The sequence below is a fragment of the Scyliorhinus canicula genome, chromosome 11 (genome assembly GCF_902713615.1).
Source record: "Scyliorhinus canicula chromosome 11, sScyCan1.1, whole genome shotgun sequence".
Classification (NCBI taxonomy): Eukaryota; Metazoa; Chordata; class Chondrichthyes; order Carcharhiniformes; family Scyliorhinidae; genus Scyliorhinus; species Scyliorhinus canicula.
The window spans coordinates 137,568,258-137,585,250 of NC_052156.1; the positions used below are offsets into that span (position 1 = coordinate 137,568,258).

Below are 16,993 nucleotides of genomic sequence, written 5' to 3' on the forward strand. Positions count from 1 at the left end.
CTCATCAAGTGTTGGAAGTCTGTCTCTCGCTACACTGCATCAAGTGCAGTCTACATCGATCCAACCAGCCCAACACATCATGATACCAGGTATGGATGCTGAAAATTGACAGACATTCCTTGAGTGAATCAGCGTTGACCAGCAAACAGCCATCCGGTGACATGGAAAACGTCTGCTCTCCTCCGCAGCTCCGCATCACCGGCAACCTCGGTGCAAATTGGAAGATCTTCAAACAGAAGTTCCAACTCTATCTCGAAGCCACCGACCTCGAGGCCGCATCGGACGCCAGGAAGATCGCACTATTCCTCTCCACAGCCGGGGACCACGGCATCCACATCTACAACTCCCTTATATTCGCTGAAGGCGAAGACAAGACGAAATTTAAAACAGTCCTGTTCGACAGCCACTGCGACATTGAGGTGAATGAGAGCTTTGAACGGTACGTTTTCCAGCAGAGGCTTCAGGGTAAGGATGAACCTTTTCAATCCTTTTTGACCCATCTCCGCATCCTCACGCAGTCATGTAACTATGACTCCACAACTGATTCCATGATCCGGGATCAGATCATTTTCGGGGTCCATTCCGATTCCCTTCGCCAGCAGCTCCTGAAAGTCAAGCAGCTCACCCTCACCATCGCCATCAAAACGTGCGTTCTCCATGAACATGCCAACAATCGTTACTCTCACATCAGGGCGGCAGAAACGGCAAAGCGAACCCCCCCACGAGGCGGAACGGGTCTAGGCCATCGCACAAATGCAGCGCCTACAGATTGATGAGAGTGGCCATTTCACGCGCTTGTCCCGGCATCCTGCGCATGCGCTCCACGACCGAGGGGACGGCGAGGCAGAAGGTCAGCCTGCGCATATGCATACATCGTTCGACTGCACTACGCATGCGCGTTGGCGCACGGAACGTGCTGACATTGACGTCTTGACATATCCGAATTGTGGCTCTGCCCATTTAAATTGGCAAGGTCTGGCAAAATCATGACGGTGTCTACAGTGTGGCAAGCTTGGCCACTACTCAGCCCTTTGCAGATCTGCTCCACTGCCCAGCATCCAGCGATCCCAGCCACGTCCGTTCCATACAGCAGGCCATGCCAGACTCCGACCCCGACAGCCCAAAAGATCATGAGGCTGAGTGCCTCAAATCCCCATACCGGTTGGGCATCATTACGAAGCATGCGCTGCCTCTCTCCAAGATAGTGAAGCACCTCCCGATTCTCAGCGTGGATCCCGACGACGAGTGGTGTGCTGTCCTCACAGTCAACAAGGCTCGCATCCGGTTTAAGCTGGATACTGGCGCATCGGCGAACTTCATCTCGAAATCCGATCTCAACACCATCCACGTCAAACCTAGCATTCTTCCACCGGCCTGCCAGCTCCTTGACTACAATGGCAATGCCATAGCTGCCAGTGGCTCATGCCAACTTGGAGTTTCCAATAAATCATTTAAAGCAATACTGCGATTTGAGATTGTAGGACCTGACAGAGCATCCTTGCTCGGTGCTCGGGCCTGCAAACTCCTGAACCTGGTCCAGTGAGTCCACACCATCGCATCCTCACAGGCGATGTCCTCACCTGATGAAAACTTCCAAGCTGAATTTGATGACATCATCACGCAATACCACAGCGTGTTCGTCGGAATTGGCACACTCCCATACCGTAACAAATTCCTGCTCAAACCAAACGTCACCCCTATGGTTCACGCACCGGGTCGGGTGCCGGCACCCCTCAGGGATCGCCTCAAGCAGCAGTTGCAGGACCTCCAGGACCAGGGCATCATATCAAAGGTCACAGAACCCACCAACTGGGTCAGCTCCATGGTCTGCATCAAGAAACCGCCAGGGGAGCTTCGAATCTGCATCGACCCCAAAGATCTAAATGAGGGAACATTATCCGATACCAAAACGAGAAGAGTTGACCAGCGAGATGGCTTATGCCAAATTCTTTACGAAGCTGGACGCCTCCAAGGGGTTCTGACAAATACAGCTGGACGCATCCAGTCGCAAGCTGTTCACATTCAACACCCCGTTTGGTCTCTACTGCTGCAACCGGATGCCTTTTGGCATCATCTCTGCCACAGAGGTATTTCACTGCATCATTGATCAGATGATGGAGGGTATTAGGGGGTGTGCGTGTATGTTGATGATGTCATAATCTGGTCCACAACTCCTCAAGAACTCATTGATCACCTGAAGCAGGTATTCCACAGCACCTAAGAGCATGGCCTCCGACTCAACAGGGCCAAGTGCTCGTTCGGTCAATCAGAAATCAAATTCCTTGGTGATCACATCTCACAACAAGGCGTGCGGCCAGATGCTGACAAGATTTCGGCGATCAACGCCATGAAGATCCCAGAGGACAAGAAGGCGGTCCTCCGCTTTCTAGGGATGGTCAACTTCCTCGGGAAGTTCATTCCAAACATGGCTTCCCACACCACAGCCCTCCGCCATCTCGTCAGAAAGTCGACGGAATTCCAGTGGCTGCCCGCTTATGAGAAAGAATGGCGTGAGCTGAGAGCAAAACTGACCACAGCCCCGGTTCTGGCATTTTTCGAACCTACCAAGGAGACCAAAATATCTACATATGCGAGCCAGGACGGTATTGGGGCGGTGCTCCTCCAACGGGATGACTCCTCCTCCTGGGCCCCAGTTGCGTATGCCTCCAGAGCCATGATACCCACTGAACAACAGTACGCTCAAATTGAGAAGGAATGCCTGGGCCTCCTAACGGGAATCGACAAGTTTCATGACTATGTGAATGGCCTCCCAAAATTCATGGTTGAGATGGACCACAGGCCATTAGTCCACATCATCCAGAAGGATTTAAATGACATGACGCCTCGGTTACAGCGAATCCTTCTCAAGCTACGCCGCTACGATTTTGAACTTGTCTACACGGCAGGCAAAGAACTCATTGTAGCAGATGTCCTTTCCGGGTCTATCACCACACCGTGTGAGCAAACTGACTTTGTCTGCCAAATCGATGCGCAGATCATTGAATCAGAGAAAAGTTACAGCACAGAACGAGGCCAAACGGCCCATCTTGTCCATGCAATCCCGAAGACACCAAGGTGCCCTTTCTAATCCCACCTTCCTGCACCCGGTCCATAGCTCTGCAGCTTAGAGCACGTAAGGTGCCAATCCAGGTACTTTTAAAAAGAGTTTAGGGTCTCTGCCTCCACCACCAACTCGGGCAGTGAGTTGGTTTCCCTGCTTTCTCGTTCCCTCTGTTCTTGAATAAAGGGGTATGTTTGTTACCTTTCAATCTGCAAGGACTATTCTGTACGAACTTCTACAAGATCAAAATGAATACATGCACTATCTCTGTAGCCACCTCGTTTAAAACCCTCAGACATAGGGGCGGGATTCTCTAATCCTGCAGCATAGTGTCCATGCCGTCGTAAACGCCGTCGCGTTTTACGACGGCGTGAACGGGCCGACCCGACGACTAATTCTAGCCCGCAAAAGGGGCCAGCACGGCACTGGAGTGGTTCAAGGTGCTCCAGCTGCTGGCATGACCTGGGCGCCGCGGGATCTGCGCATACGCAGTATGGCTCCGGCGCCAACGCACGCATTGGCTTCCTTCAACGCGCCGGCTCCGACGCAACATGGGCAAGGACTACAGGGGCCGATGTGGAAGAAACGAGGCCCCCAGCCAGAGAGGCTGGCTCGCTGATCGGTGGGCCCCAATCGCAGGCCAGGCCACATCGGCGCCCCCCCCACCCTGGGGTCGGAACCCCCATCCCTCCCACAGGCCGCCCCACCGACCCTTCCACACCGAGGTCCCACCGGCTGAGAGCAGGTGTGGACGGCACTGGCGGGACTTGGCTACTGCCGCCGCACCAACCACACCGGCACCAATGCACCGATTCTCCGCTCTGCAGAGAATTGCGTGCCGGCGTCGGGGTGGCGTGGCGCGATTCGCACCGGTCGCGGGGATTCCCCGGCCCTGTCCCAGGCTGAGAGAATCCCGTCCAGGATACCAAGTCCAGATTTGTTGGCATTTAGTCCTGGTATTTTTTCCAATATTATTTCTTTCCTCATAATAATTCCTTTAAGTTGCTGAAAGAGGCTTTGTTGATTTTTTAAAAAGTCTTTGTGTTTCTTTTTATGCATTATTATTGTCCAACTAACAGGACTTCCTGAGTCTAGTGTTAATGGATACATAAATATGGGAGGTTACTCGTTTGAAGTATAAATAGCAGCACTGAATTGGGCAGAATGGTCTGTCTGTTCTGTATATTCAGTATGATAGGGTCTCCTCCGTTTCAGTATTTTCCTTCCCTCTGGCCTATCTCTGTTTCTATTCCCAGAAACTTTTTTTGACCAAGAGAGTGGGAATGCCCTCCATTTTCTGCTTGGATTTGCATTTTTTTAAGGCATTAAAACGGAAAAATAAAAGTGCAACCATGTTTGTGTATTTGTAAAATTTTAGCTTGTTCTAAAATTTTCTCCTTGTTGTGATTCTATTGGCTTAAAATCCCTTCTGCATTCCTTCTCATGCATTGTTAATGTCCAACCAACAGGGTGTTATGCGCCTAATATTCATGGGTAAATGACCTTTGTATAGCAAGATAATTCAGGCACCAACAACGTGCCATAATGCTTAAATTGCAGCTGTGTTGTCTTCATAGTCCAATAATCATACAGAAGAAAGGTACAAGATTGTGCCAGAAACTCAGAGCTGTAAAATATTCACTCTTTGATTCTTCTTCCCCCCCTCCCTAAAGTCTGAAAGAAATGAAAGCCGTCCAAGGATCAAACCGGATTTTCAGTTCAACCAAGCTTTCCGACGCCGTGTGGACTTCAACCACACAGCTGTCCACATCCCCACAGACATCTACGAGGGCTGTAAGTATTCTCTGCCTTTTGTTTGCCATAACATACTTTTTAAAAGCGCCAAATGTCCTTTGGTACATGATTGCTTCTCTCGAGCAGTTTCCGTTTAAGGTGGCAGGTACAGTAACACATAACAGGAAGGCTACGTCTGAACAAGAGTAGCAGGACTTTCATTCAAACGTATGATTCGGATGTAAATAATGTTGTGGCGTAGACCTGGAAGATTATTTGAGAAGATTCACCTGCATTAGAAACTGTTGGTCATTCGGTTTATTTACTCCTCATTCAGGTTATGATGGCTGCCTGGCTATTGAGCAGAGCTTTTAAACTGGGTGATATAAAACTGCACAGTAAATATATTGATGGTGTCTAAAATGAATGAGGGTAGTAGCCATCTTCAGCATTTTCATTGCTGTAAGGTTTTGCCATTTTTAAGAACTAATGGCATTTAAAGCAGATAAATCAGTTCTCCACTGCACTCTAAGATAATGATTACTTCAAATGTGTACTTCATGTGACATTGTGCACGAGTGCTGTTTAAAAAATGTGATACATGCTATTCACTAGGCTTTGATAATAGGAATCTGATTTGATGTCTATTTAGTCTACTTGTCTCTTATATGAATTCCTATTCAACAACGATGTTCATTTCCTCTGCCAAATACTTGAAGAAAACCCCACTGGAGAGAAAAACGCGCGAATGTCTCTTTCGTCCTGACGCGCGGACTGTTGATTGTCTACAATTTGTTTACTGATTCTGACAGTTTGAAAGAGATGTATTTTGTGTCAAACTTTGTTCAGCATTTCAAAACACTGGGTCTCAATCCATATGTAAATGTAAAAGTGTCTGGCAATCATTCTTATCCTACTCCGTTTGAAAGTTGCAGTGTCCAAATATTTGATTGTAAAATGCAGTGTATGCACCACCTGCTGTGGTGCGAATTGAGAGTGTTACCCCAGAGTGCGATAATGTATCTGTACAGAAGTTTGCCTTTCATTGTAATGAATACATCAACAAGAGACTTCAACCGCGTAGTGAAAATCTGCTGATTGTTTTCTTTGTTTTTGCACCACTGAACTTGCTTTATACTGCGATGATAACATTGATGCAAGGAAAACCACAAAAACCATTGGCCGATCAGTGGTTCAAAGCTTTTGAGCCTTTCCAGATATCTTTCAATAACCACCACCTCTTCTTCATTTGTGTGTGGCACACAATTTGTTGCCACCTTCAAAATAATTTATGCATCTTACGAAAAGTCATGGTCTGCGGACTGATCCCTCTTACGCTTTATTAGTCATTCATTTCCAACATGAATAATTAAATATTCTATTGCCAAATCAATTTTCAAGCCAGTTCGCTATTTCTTTGTTAATTCTCTGATTCTATTTTGCTGCAAGGAGTCAATAATGCGGTCTCCTCTCTCTTCATAGTGGGACACTGAGCCGAATGTCTGATATACTCAGCTGTTTGGGGGTCAGTTGGCTGGATGGCTGGTTTATGATGTGGAGTGATGTCCACTGCGTGGGTTCAATTCCCATACCGGCTCAGGTTATTTATGAAGGCTGCACCTTCTCAACCTTGCCCCTTGTCTGAGGTGTGGTGACCCTCAGGTTAAATCACTAGCAGTTAGCTCTCAAAGTGAAGAGCAGCCTCTGGTCCTCTGAGACTGTGGCAACATTTACATACTCTGCTGTCAGTAACGGAACTCAGAAACACCCTCAGGCATTGAGAGCCTGTGTGTCAGAAGTCTGTGCGTCAGTTGTGCGCTAGCCACAATAAAGTCCTAATTCTCATGCAAACGAGTAGAGACCCACCTGCAGGAAAATCCTAAGGAAATCAGTGAATGGCTGGATAGTGCTCCATAGGCTAAACACACATATAAAATGGGAAACACATTCAAGTCCTCTTCACTTTACTAGAGCCCTTGCTTTTAAGGGTACATTGATGCTTTGTATCCAGAAATCGTTTCTGCTCGTTCTATTTATGCCGACAGGGGAGAGAGGCAAACCTAAACACCTCTATTTTCTCGCATATCGGTTCATAAGCAAAAGTCTCTTAATTTTTGAAATAGGTGCGCTGTGTTTCCCCAAATGCTTTATTTCTGAGGTCAATTTTTAAAGTGGCTCTCTTCAGAGTTAAATCAGAAGTATTGTTTATTCATACATTCAAACCTGAGGGACTGTTGCAATTTCAAACACACACACACAAACACACATTAAGAAGATAGCAAGGCTGAGTTTTGACAACTATGAATAGCTTAAAATAAAAACATACGGATATGTTTGGGCGGCACGGTGGCACAGTGGTTAGCACTGCTGATTCACAGCTCCAGTGTCCCGGGTTCACTTCCAGCCTCGGGTGACTGTCAGTGTGGAGTTTGCACTTTCTCCCCCCATGTCTGCGTGGATTTCTTCCGGGTGCTCCAGTTTCCACCCACAGTCCAAAGATGTGCAGGTTAGATGGATTGTCAATGCTAAATTGCCCGTTAGTGTACAAAAGGTTAGGTGGGGTTACTGGGCGGAGGCGTGGGTTTAAGTGGTGTGCTCTTTCCCAGGACCGTTGCAGAGTTGATGGGCCGAATGGCCTCTTTCTGCACTGTAAATTCTATGATTCTATGAGTTGACATGCTTACTGGAATCCAGAAAGTCAGAGTCCGATGAGATGTTCTTCGTGGAGGAGTAATAGATCAGGTGAGTTTTGCTAACTGAAGCAGGAGTTTCAGAATTCCTTTAAAGTTGATGGTGACACCGCAACTTGGTCTGTTCTACAGGTGCAGACAAGAATCTTCTGGAGAAACAGACTTGCAGGAGGCTCAGAATGGATGCCAGCCATCGGCCAGTCTCGCAACTCAGTACCTTGCTCTTCAGCCTGCTGTGGTGATTGCAGGCTGGATGTTAAACATGATACTGAGTTGCGAGTCTACTTTGCAAAGACCAGAGGCTTGAATCATGTGATGTTGCCCATTAATGAATCTGCAAGCAGTCTGTCTACCTTTTTTCAAAATCCATTGTTCACCTTTATGAAATAGGTGGTGACCATTAACACTCCTGCAGGTATAACGGGGGCGACTCTCCAAAATGGAGCCCATGTGTTCGCGCCGTTGTGAACGGCGCAAAACTGGCATGGGAACGACCGTTTCACGCCGCTCCAGCCTCCTTTCCCGGCGCCAAATGGGCGCTGTGCCAACCTGCGCATGCGCAGTTGGGCCGCCCCAACCTGTGCATGCACGGGGGCTTCTGTACGCCGGCCCCAACTCAACATAGCGTGGATGTTCAGGGGCCAGCCGCTCAAGAAAGTAGGCCCGGGGGGGGGGGGGGGGGGGGGAAGAGGCCGGCACGCCGATTGGTGTACCCTGATCGCGGTGAAGGATCCCTTTTCTCCGCCCCACAGGCCGTTCCCCGACCCTTCGCACAGAGTTCCCGCCGGCAGCGACCAGGGGTGAACGGCGCTGGCAGAGAATTGGCAGCCCCGTTGATTCCAGGGCCCGCAGCTGGCGCCGCGTCAAACACGCCGGCGCAAATGGCGCCAATTCTCCGCACCTCAGAGAAACGCGTGCCGACGTCGGGGCATCGTTGTGCGGTTGCGGCGATTCTCTGGCCCGGCGCGGGGCTCGGAGAATCACCCCCAACGAGTTTTAATGGCTCTCCCTTTGTTAAAGGACATGGCTGGTTTCATTGACTGTAATGTGTCCTCACAATGAGAAATGTGAGATTCCACAAGGATGAGGGTTTAAATTTTGTCAAGTAACTGATGTTGGAGATTCCAGAAAATGTAGCCAACTTGTGAATCATGTGACTATTAGTAGCCATTTCTTGTTTTGTAATCATCTCATTTTTAAATTCGCAAAAAAATGACGTTTCATTTCAAACAGTTTATGATCTCTTTCAATATTTCTTTCCACCCTCTGAGAAAAAAAAATTGGAATAAACTTGAGATAGAACTGCACATCCTTAGGAAATGCTTGATTTCCCTCTGTTTTTAAGGTGTAGGGAAATCAACGAGTTTATGTACTTCGGCTTCGTCGGGTAGACATTTTCCTTTTCCACTACATTTCCCCGGTAAGCCTTTGTGAACTCGCTTTCTGCCAAGTTCACTACCAGGTTTCCCCTTTTCAGACCCTGGAATATTGCCCTAGGTGATCTAAGTGGTCATTCTGGATGTTGATGTAAATGATCAAGTCATCCAGGTACACTGCACAATTGCTGAACCCAGCTACTGCCTGGTTTGTCAACCTCTGAAAGGCTGTTGGGACATTTTTAAGGCCATAAGACATGCCCGTACATTGATGTAGGCCATCTGGGGTGGCAAAGCCAAGATTTCTCTTGCCCTGGAGATCATGGCGACTCCCTTTGAAAGGTCCATTTTGCTGAGGAAGACAAGGTGGCACACCTTGACTATACAATCCTCAAGGCGTGGGATAGGAGTCAGCCCTGATTACTGCATGTACTTTCTGGTAGTCAATGCAGAGCCATTCTGATCTATCTGGCTTTGGGACCAGTACAATGGGGGAGCCCACCTTTTTTTAAAATAACCTTTATTGTCACAAGTAGGCTTACATTAACACTGCAATGAAGTTACGGTGAAAAGCTCCTGGTCGCCACATTCCGGCACATGTTCGGGTACACTGATCGAATTCAGAATGTCCAAATTACCTGACAGCCCGCCTTTCGGGACTTGTGGGAGGAAACCGGAGTACCAGGAGGAAAGCCACATAGACACGGGGGAGACTCCATACAGACAGTGACCCAAGCCGGGAATCGAACCTGGGACCCTGGAACTGTGAAGCAATAGTGCTACCCATTGTGCTGCTGTGCTGCCCAGTTAGACTCAATTGTATCATTATCCAGCATATCCTGTCTGACCTGAGCCAGATTGTTGGCGCTCAGCCGGTGGGGGTTTGGATTTATCAACAGGGTGTCTCCCATATTCACGTTATGGACTGTTAGGTTGGTACGCTTTGGGTGGTCGCTACGAATTCCTTTGAATTTTCTGAACAGGGTGGCCTCAGCCTCCCACTGCTCTTTGGTCGGGTGGGTTAACTGGGCTTAAGACTCCGGTGTTGTCAGCCTGGTAGATGGGGGCACAACGGAGAGACCCTCTAGTCCTCCATCTCAGTTGACTGCTCCCAGTCGCCCTCAAATATTTCCACTCTTTGGAAAACACCCACTGCTTGACTGGGCTATTGACCGCAATATTTCTTTGGCAGGTTAAGGTGGCAAAACTGGTGTTTTTTCCTCCCAGCGCTTGATAGCTAATGTTATGATCCTTGGAGAGGCCAAAAACCTTCAGAAAGATACAGAATCTCCAGTGGGTGACTTGAAGAATCACATGACAGCACAGTAGCATTGTGGATAACACAATTACTTCACAGCTCCAGGGTCCCAGGTTCGATTCCCGGCTTGGGTCACTGTCTGTGCAGAGTCTGCACAGCCTCCTCGTGTGTGCGTGGGTTTCCTCCGGGTGCTCCGGTTTCCTACCACAGTCCAAAGATGTGCAGGTTAGGTGGATTGGCCATGATAAATTGCCCTTAGTGTCCAAAAGTGTCCTTAGTGTTGGGTGGAGTGACTGGGTTGTGGGGATAGGGTGGAGGTGTTGACCTCAGGTGGGGTGCTCTTTCCAAGAGCCGATGCAGACTCGATGGGCCGAGTGGCCTCCTTCTGCACTGTAAATTCAATGATGACAAAATTTCAAGTTTTAAGACTGCAAACTACAAAATAAGAACAACATTGTCTAAAAAAATATTCTGTAGGCAACTTATATTCAATTTAATGTTTTATACAACTGAAAATCCCCTTCATGGTTTTATTTTCCACTATCTCTGAAGTAGACACATCTCCAGGAGCCGGTCCAAAGGTATTCTCAGTTCCTGATAGCTTGCTTCATTTATCCTTTTCCACCTACATAACTTCTAACAACCAAACTGACTTCCATGATGAAGGTTTACCCTGGAGAGCCTTCCCTCTGAACAAATCTTCTCGGCTCCTTTAACTCCACGGACTTGATCTCTTCAAACTGAGCATGAGATCTCATCTGTATTCTGTGTGGTGAACAGTAGACACGGGCTGGAACTGTCTCTTTACTCTCTCTCTCAGCTTCTTGCAGGCTGACCTAATCATGGGCAGGATTTTACACACAATTTGCCATGTGTTTTGCAGTGGTGAAGGCGGCCTGCCATTGGCCAGTGATGGGGTCTTCTGATCCTGCCATTGTCAATGGGGTTTCCTGTTGAATGCCCCCCTCACCATCATGAAACCCAGGATGGGGCCGCACCATCGGCAGGACATTAAGATCCCGTCTGCATGAACAACTGGAAAATTAGGCTCTATATCATGAGAAGTCCCTGGAACCTGTTGTACAATGGCTTGCTATGGGCTCTTAATCTCTCAAAGCCCATTTTCATGGCAGTGTGAATCACATGTGCCTTGTACCCAGGTAGAGATGCTAATTAGCTATCCCACAGGCCCCTAACTTCATTCTATTTTAGAATTAAATAAACAGCGATACTTTAAACTGTCTACAATACTTGGCATTCCTAACTCCTCCCTGTGACTTGAAAGAGCCTATTCACCATCTGCACAACCTTCCTGGTAATTATTTACAGCTGTGAATGTCTTGCACCTCCATCTCAATAAGAAACCCCAGGCTTCCCTTCAACCTTTAGAACCAAGCTGCTCAAGCATGTAGTTAGGCAGAATGCAGAACAGGTCACATGACCCCCCTTCATTCTCCATTTTGCCCTAAGTTAAAGGGACAGTTCCAAAAGTTAACAATCTTACAAACTTTAAACTCGTAATGCACAATATTCAAAGTCAGAAAGAATGAAGTGGAGATGCCGGCGTTGGACTGGGGTGAGCACAGTAAACAAGCCTTTCCATTCACCTGAAGAAGGAGCCGTGCTCCGAAAGCTCGTGTTTGAAACAAACCTGTTGGACTTTAACCTGGTGTTGTAAGACTTCTTACAGAAAGAATGAATACATTAACTGCAGCAGGAGTGGAATAAATCTGAGGAGGGGCGAGTGAGTTTATTTTTTTGTTTTTGTTGAATTGCTCTTTCAAGCATTTTTCAGTTAACCGCACTTTTCGTTGATGCTTCCGTGATGCTGTGAACGTTTTGGATTATGAATTGAAATGTGACAAATGCACCCAGAATATAAAAAGATCATCTCGTTGTTTGAGAAAGGTCAAGAAGAAACAAAGAAGATTGGTGAATTCGAGTTAAACCAGGCGCAGAAATAGGGAATGAAAGATTATTCGCAGAATGAGGAAAGAGACAGAAAAGTAAGAAAGCAAATTTTAAGCTGAAGATTTGAACTGATATTTTTAGAACATGGAAGAAGAATTTAAATTGGCCAGCAAGCTCTGGAGATTCACAACTTGCAGCTTGAAGTTGCTGCCGAATGGTGCATTATTCATAGTATGCATCGTGAACTTGCTATTATTATTTTTTACATCAAGGGTTGGGCCTATAGTCGCACTTCTGCATTTTGGTTTGCGTGGACCTTTTCCAGAGCTGATAATAGGAGACTCGACCCGTCCGTCAGACCTGTAATTCTGAAGTGCGCACAAATCACAAATGTGACAGCTTGAATTGTAAATCTGATTTATACATATCAAAAATATGAAGCAGAAACTACAGAAATAAATGTCATTCCTCTTCCCAAAGATAACAATCCCCACTTCACTTTGAGATATTTCAAATGACATAATAATCATTATGATAATCATAAGACCCTTCCATGACCCTTTTACAATTTTAGATCAGCCTGTTTACTCTACCTTGGCAGTCAATAGTAATCACCTTTTTGACTGGTGGTTTGTTTCCCATTGTGAAGTTCAGCCCAAATCAATTTTTGTTTTACCCCCTAAGGATATGTCTGCCCTTTCACAGCCCGCACAGTTTATCAAGCCTGACCATCAAAGTTTGCCTCATCTCTCTCTACAGCTCAATCAAAAAAAACCTTCCTTTTAACATTATAGCAGCCTGATGGCATCACCCATGATTCAGATCAGCCTGTTACATGTCCATTGTTTTGGCTTGCATTGTTGTATTGATGTGAACATGCTTTACATTCGAGTTGCTTTTCTACTTTACCTCCTTGGAATGACCTCTTTAAAAGTTTCAAACTCAAAATAATGTTTGATTGATATATCATATTCATATGGTAATTCATAAGTTACAGTTGCTCATTCCCACTTGGGATCTGGTATTAGAGCTGGTAAATTACAGGGAAATAGCCACTAGTTTACCAATTTTCAGAAAGTTTAGGAGAGCACAATGAATCAATTATAATTACAATTTTATTTCTGTTGCTTAATTTAAGATTGACAATGCACCCTTGTCTGGAGTTTGATTTCTCAATATCCTTTCTCTCAATGATCTGTATTCAGTGAATTCTTCCTCGGTGAGCCTGATAAGTCATTCTTGGTTTCAATGCATCTTGAAATCTAAAAATTGTCTCCTCACATTTACCACAGACACGGGAATTTTCCTAAATTAACTTACCCAACACAACCAGGAAAGTTTTTATCCATTAATTTTTGTTGTTCCTGAGGCATTGCTGTGCAGAAATTGGCGACTATTTTTGCCTTACAACAATGGTGAGCACACTTCAAAAAACATTAGTTGGCTGTGGAACATGTTGGCGTGTCCTAATGCTATATAAAGTAAATTTGTTCTTTCTGAAAGTGAAATCATGCTCATTTTCTCATACATTAGATCAGGGTTTTTCTTAGTGCTGGTCGTGACCCCGGGTAGGTTGCGAGCGGATGTCAGCAGAGACATGGAGCGATCGGTCGCGACCACATTCCAGTGGTGGTTCCAATCATGGGAGAAGTGCCCATTGGCCGCTACTGGCATTTGTATTGAGAATGGTGGCCACTTCCGCCTTTTAAATGATCAGGAAATGAGACTGTGTGCAGTCTTCTGGCCAGAAGCGGCAGCAGTGAGCAGGTTACGCACTCTGCATGTACACTTGGCATCAAGCGCCCTGTATGCACGTGTAACTCAGTGTTAAATATCTTTCAAATGGCATACAGTTCCAGCTCATAAACATTACATCCTGTTGTCACAATTTTTGGTTGTGCTGATATGCACATATTGCTCATTACATTTTACCATTATCCATCTGTACTGTTGATGTGAAAAGTACCTTGGCTTGATTTCACTGCACAATTGAGGACGTCATTAGTAATGAGGTAAACAATTTCCTCGCGTTACAGTTGCTCATTCCCACTTGGGATCTGGTATTAGAGCTGGTAAATTACAGGGAAATAGCCACTAGTTTACCAATTTTCAGAAAGTTTAGGAGAGCACAATGAATCAATTATAATTACAATTTTATTTCTGTTGCTTAATTTAAGATTGACAATGCGCTTACTATGTTCTTCAATAAATGCTGCTCCCCCCCCCCCCCCCCCCCCCCCCCCCCAACCCCACCTCCACACACCCACATATAAACACATCCATAGTGTTGATGTCATTATAGTTAATGCTATGTCCTGTCAGGTTTGGCTGGAATACTCGATGTGTGGTTAACAGGATAGTAGCTCGAGGGCAGCATGGTGGTGCAGTGGTTAGCATTGCTGCCTCATGGCGCCGAGGTCCCAGGTTCGATCCCGGTTCTGGGTCACTGTCCGTGTGGAGTTTGCACATTCTCCCCGTGTTTGCGCGGGTTTCGCCCCCACAACCCAAAGATGTGCAGGGTAGGTGGATTGGCCACGCTAAATTGCCCCTTAATTGGAAAAAATGAATTTGGTACTCTAAATTTAAAAAAAAAACCAGGATAGTGGCTCCACAGCATTTTCTAATTTTCTTGCATTATTGGTGCCCGAGGCTCCATTGGCAGCCGGCACATTTAATAAGACTCAGGGGACTAAGTTAATCAATTTTCTGCTTTGAAATGCAAAGTCTCGTAGGTCAGTCATTTGTAGAGATTAACAAAAATTTCACTGCCTTGGGCAGTAATAGTAATGCATCTTTTATAATAGCTTGATATGGAATAATCCGGATTTTACAATAATAGTGATACTGTGGTTGGAATTATATAACCAGAATATGCTTTATATAATATAACTGAAGGAACATAGGGAGAGGGTTTAAAGACCCATCTGAATACTGTAAATGCATGCTCCATGTGATGAAATAGTCTCATAGCCATTTATCAAGATGATGGAAAAATCTAGTTCCCAGACTGAGAGGTGCCAATTAACAACGCTGCGACGTGACAGAATTTTATGTTCAGATTGCCGATGCTTTGCTGTGGGCCCGATCATAGCTTATTTTCTAGTTTTAACAAAACTGTGGCATGCTTACCACCAAACAAAAGTAAGGAAATGTAGCGAAGGAGATGAGTTAACTCATCTGCACAGTATGTTGGCATTTGTAATAAACTATCTGACAACGAATGACAAAGGCCTAATTGGTGGCCTATTTAGAACCTACTAAATTTATAATTCTTTTGTCCGTTAAATTATGCTTCCCAAATGTTACTGCTGTGATTTATTTTCATATAATTTGAACACTTATCCAATTTTACCCATCAAATTTATTTCTTCCGGTCTTTTGACCTGCAAGCAATCCTTGTTCTTTAAGATTAACTCTGTGTCTTGAGGGCATTTTCTCTTATTAGTTTCTTCCTGCTAAGTCTGCTGCCAATATACTATCCATTCCTATCCAATAGTAGCAAATTTGGATCTTTAGCAAATATCATTCACTCTCTCATCATTCTTTTCTGAAGGAAAGTTTAATCGATGTTAGCAATTATGAGGAGGGGCACTTACCAATAATTAAAACTGCCTTGTCTGCCGTGATACTGTGCTTGAATATGGGGGGCGATTCTCCGAGCCCCACAGCGGACTGGAGAAATGCCGCAACCGCGCCATGACGCCCCAACGCCAGCGCGCGATTCTCCGAGATGCAAAGAATCGGCGCCATTTGCAGCGGCGCATTTGACGCGGCGCTGGCCGCGGGCCATTGGAATCGGCAGGGCCGCCGATTCTCCGGCCCCGATGGGCAGAGCGAGGGCGTGGATATGCAGAGTCTTGGGGGGGGGGGGGGGATCCGTCCCCGGGGGGGGGGGGGCTGCTTCCAATGGGGTCTGACCCGCGATCGGGGCCCACTGCCTCTTCCCCTCCCCCCAGGCCTACTTTCCTGCGTGGCCAGCCCCTGAATACCGACGCCATGTTGAGTCGTGGCCGGCCCGCTGAAGAAGTCCCCCGCGCATGCGCAGGTTGGCGCGGTCCAACTGTGCATGCACGGGTTGGCGCAGCGGCCATTTGGCGCCGGGAAGGGAGGCTGGAGCGGCATGAACCGCTCCAGCGCCGTTCTGGCCCCCTGTGGGGGACGAATAGGTCGTCCCCATGCCCGTTTTGCACCGTCATGAATCGCAACGACGTTCACGATGGCCCGAATACTTCTCCATTTTGGGGAATCGCCAGGTTAAAGTCCAATAGGTTTGTAGCTTTTGGAGCGCACGAAGGAGCAGCGCTCCGAAAGCTAGTGATTCAAAACAAACCTGTTGGACTTTAACCTGGTGTTGTAAGACTTCTTACTGCGCCCGCCCCAGTCCAACACCAGAATCTCCACATCATGAATATGTTTTGTTAATGTTCATCATTGCTATTTAACTGGAATTTAAAATACAAGATAAGCATTCTCATTAGAATGCTTATCTTGTATTTTGAAGAGAGTTGTAAAAGTAAATTAATGTAAATCATTCAGCTCTGCCCACAGTTTGTTGCTTTGATTTCTGCTCCAAGTATCTCAATTAAAAACTAATCCGTCTGAAATGAAATGCAGTTGTTTAAATTTGAAGACATTAAACAATGAAGGCACAACTGATTGTCTTCACTACCTGAGGGAGTTGCTGCTGTCACAAAAACCTGTGTTAATTTCCTTCATTTGAAAGTTTTATCTGAGATCTTCAGCACGTTTAATTGCCCTGCGTAAAACTGCCCCAATTCCATCTATTTATTAATAATAACCTTTATTAGTGCCACAAGTAGGCTTACATTAACAATGCAATGGTGTTACTGTGAAAAACCCTTCGTCGCCACATCCCGGCGCCTGTTCTGGTACACTGAGTGAGAATTCAGAATGTCCAATTCACCTGACAAGCACGTCTTTCAGGACTTTGTGGGAGGGACTG

At 46.3% G+C, this 16,993-nt stretch overlaps 1 protein-coding gene across 14 annotated transcripts in view; it reads left to right on the forward strand.

The window, feature by feature from the left end:
* LOC119973412 (voltage-dependent calcium channel subunit alpha-2/delta-1) overlaps positions 1–16,993 on the forward strand; it is a 726,559-nt gene that overhangs the window by 316,767 nt on the left and 392,799 nt on the right. For all 14 annotated transcript variants that reach the window (XM_038811471.1, XM_038811473.1, XM_038811472.1 and 11 more), the window contains one exon: positions 4,735–4,855. In XM_038811471.1, the coding sequence (XP_038667399.1) occupies positions 4,735–4,855 (121 nt within the window). The remainder of the gene's footprint in view (positions 1–4,734; positions 4,856–16,993) is intronic.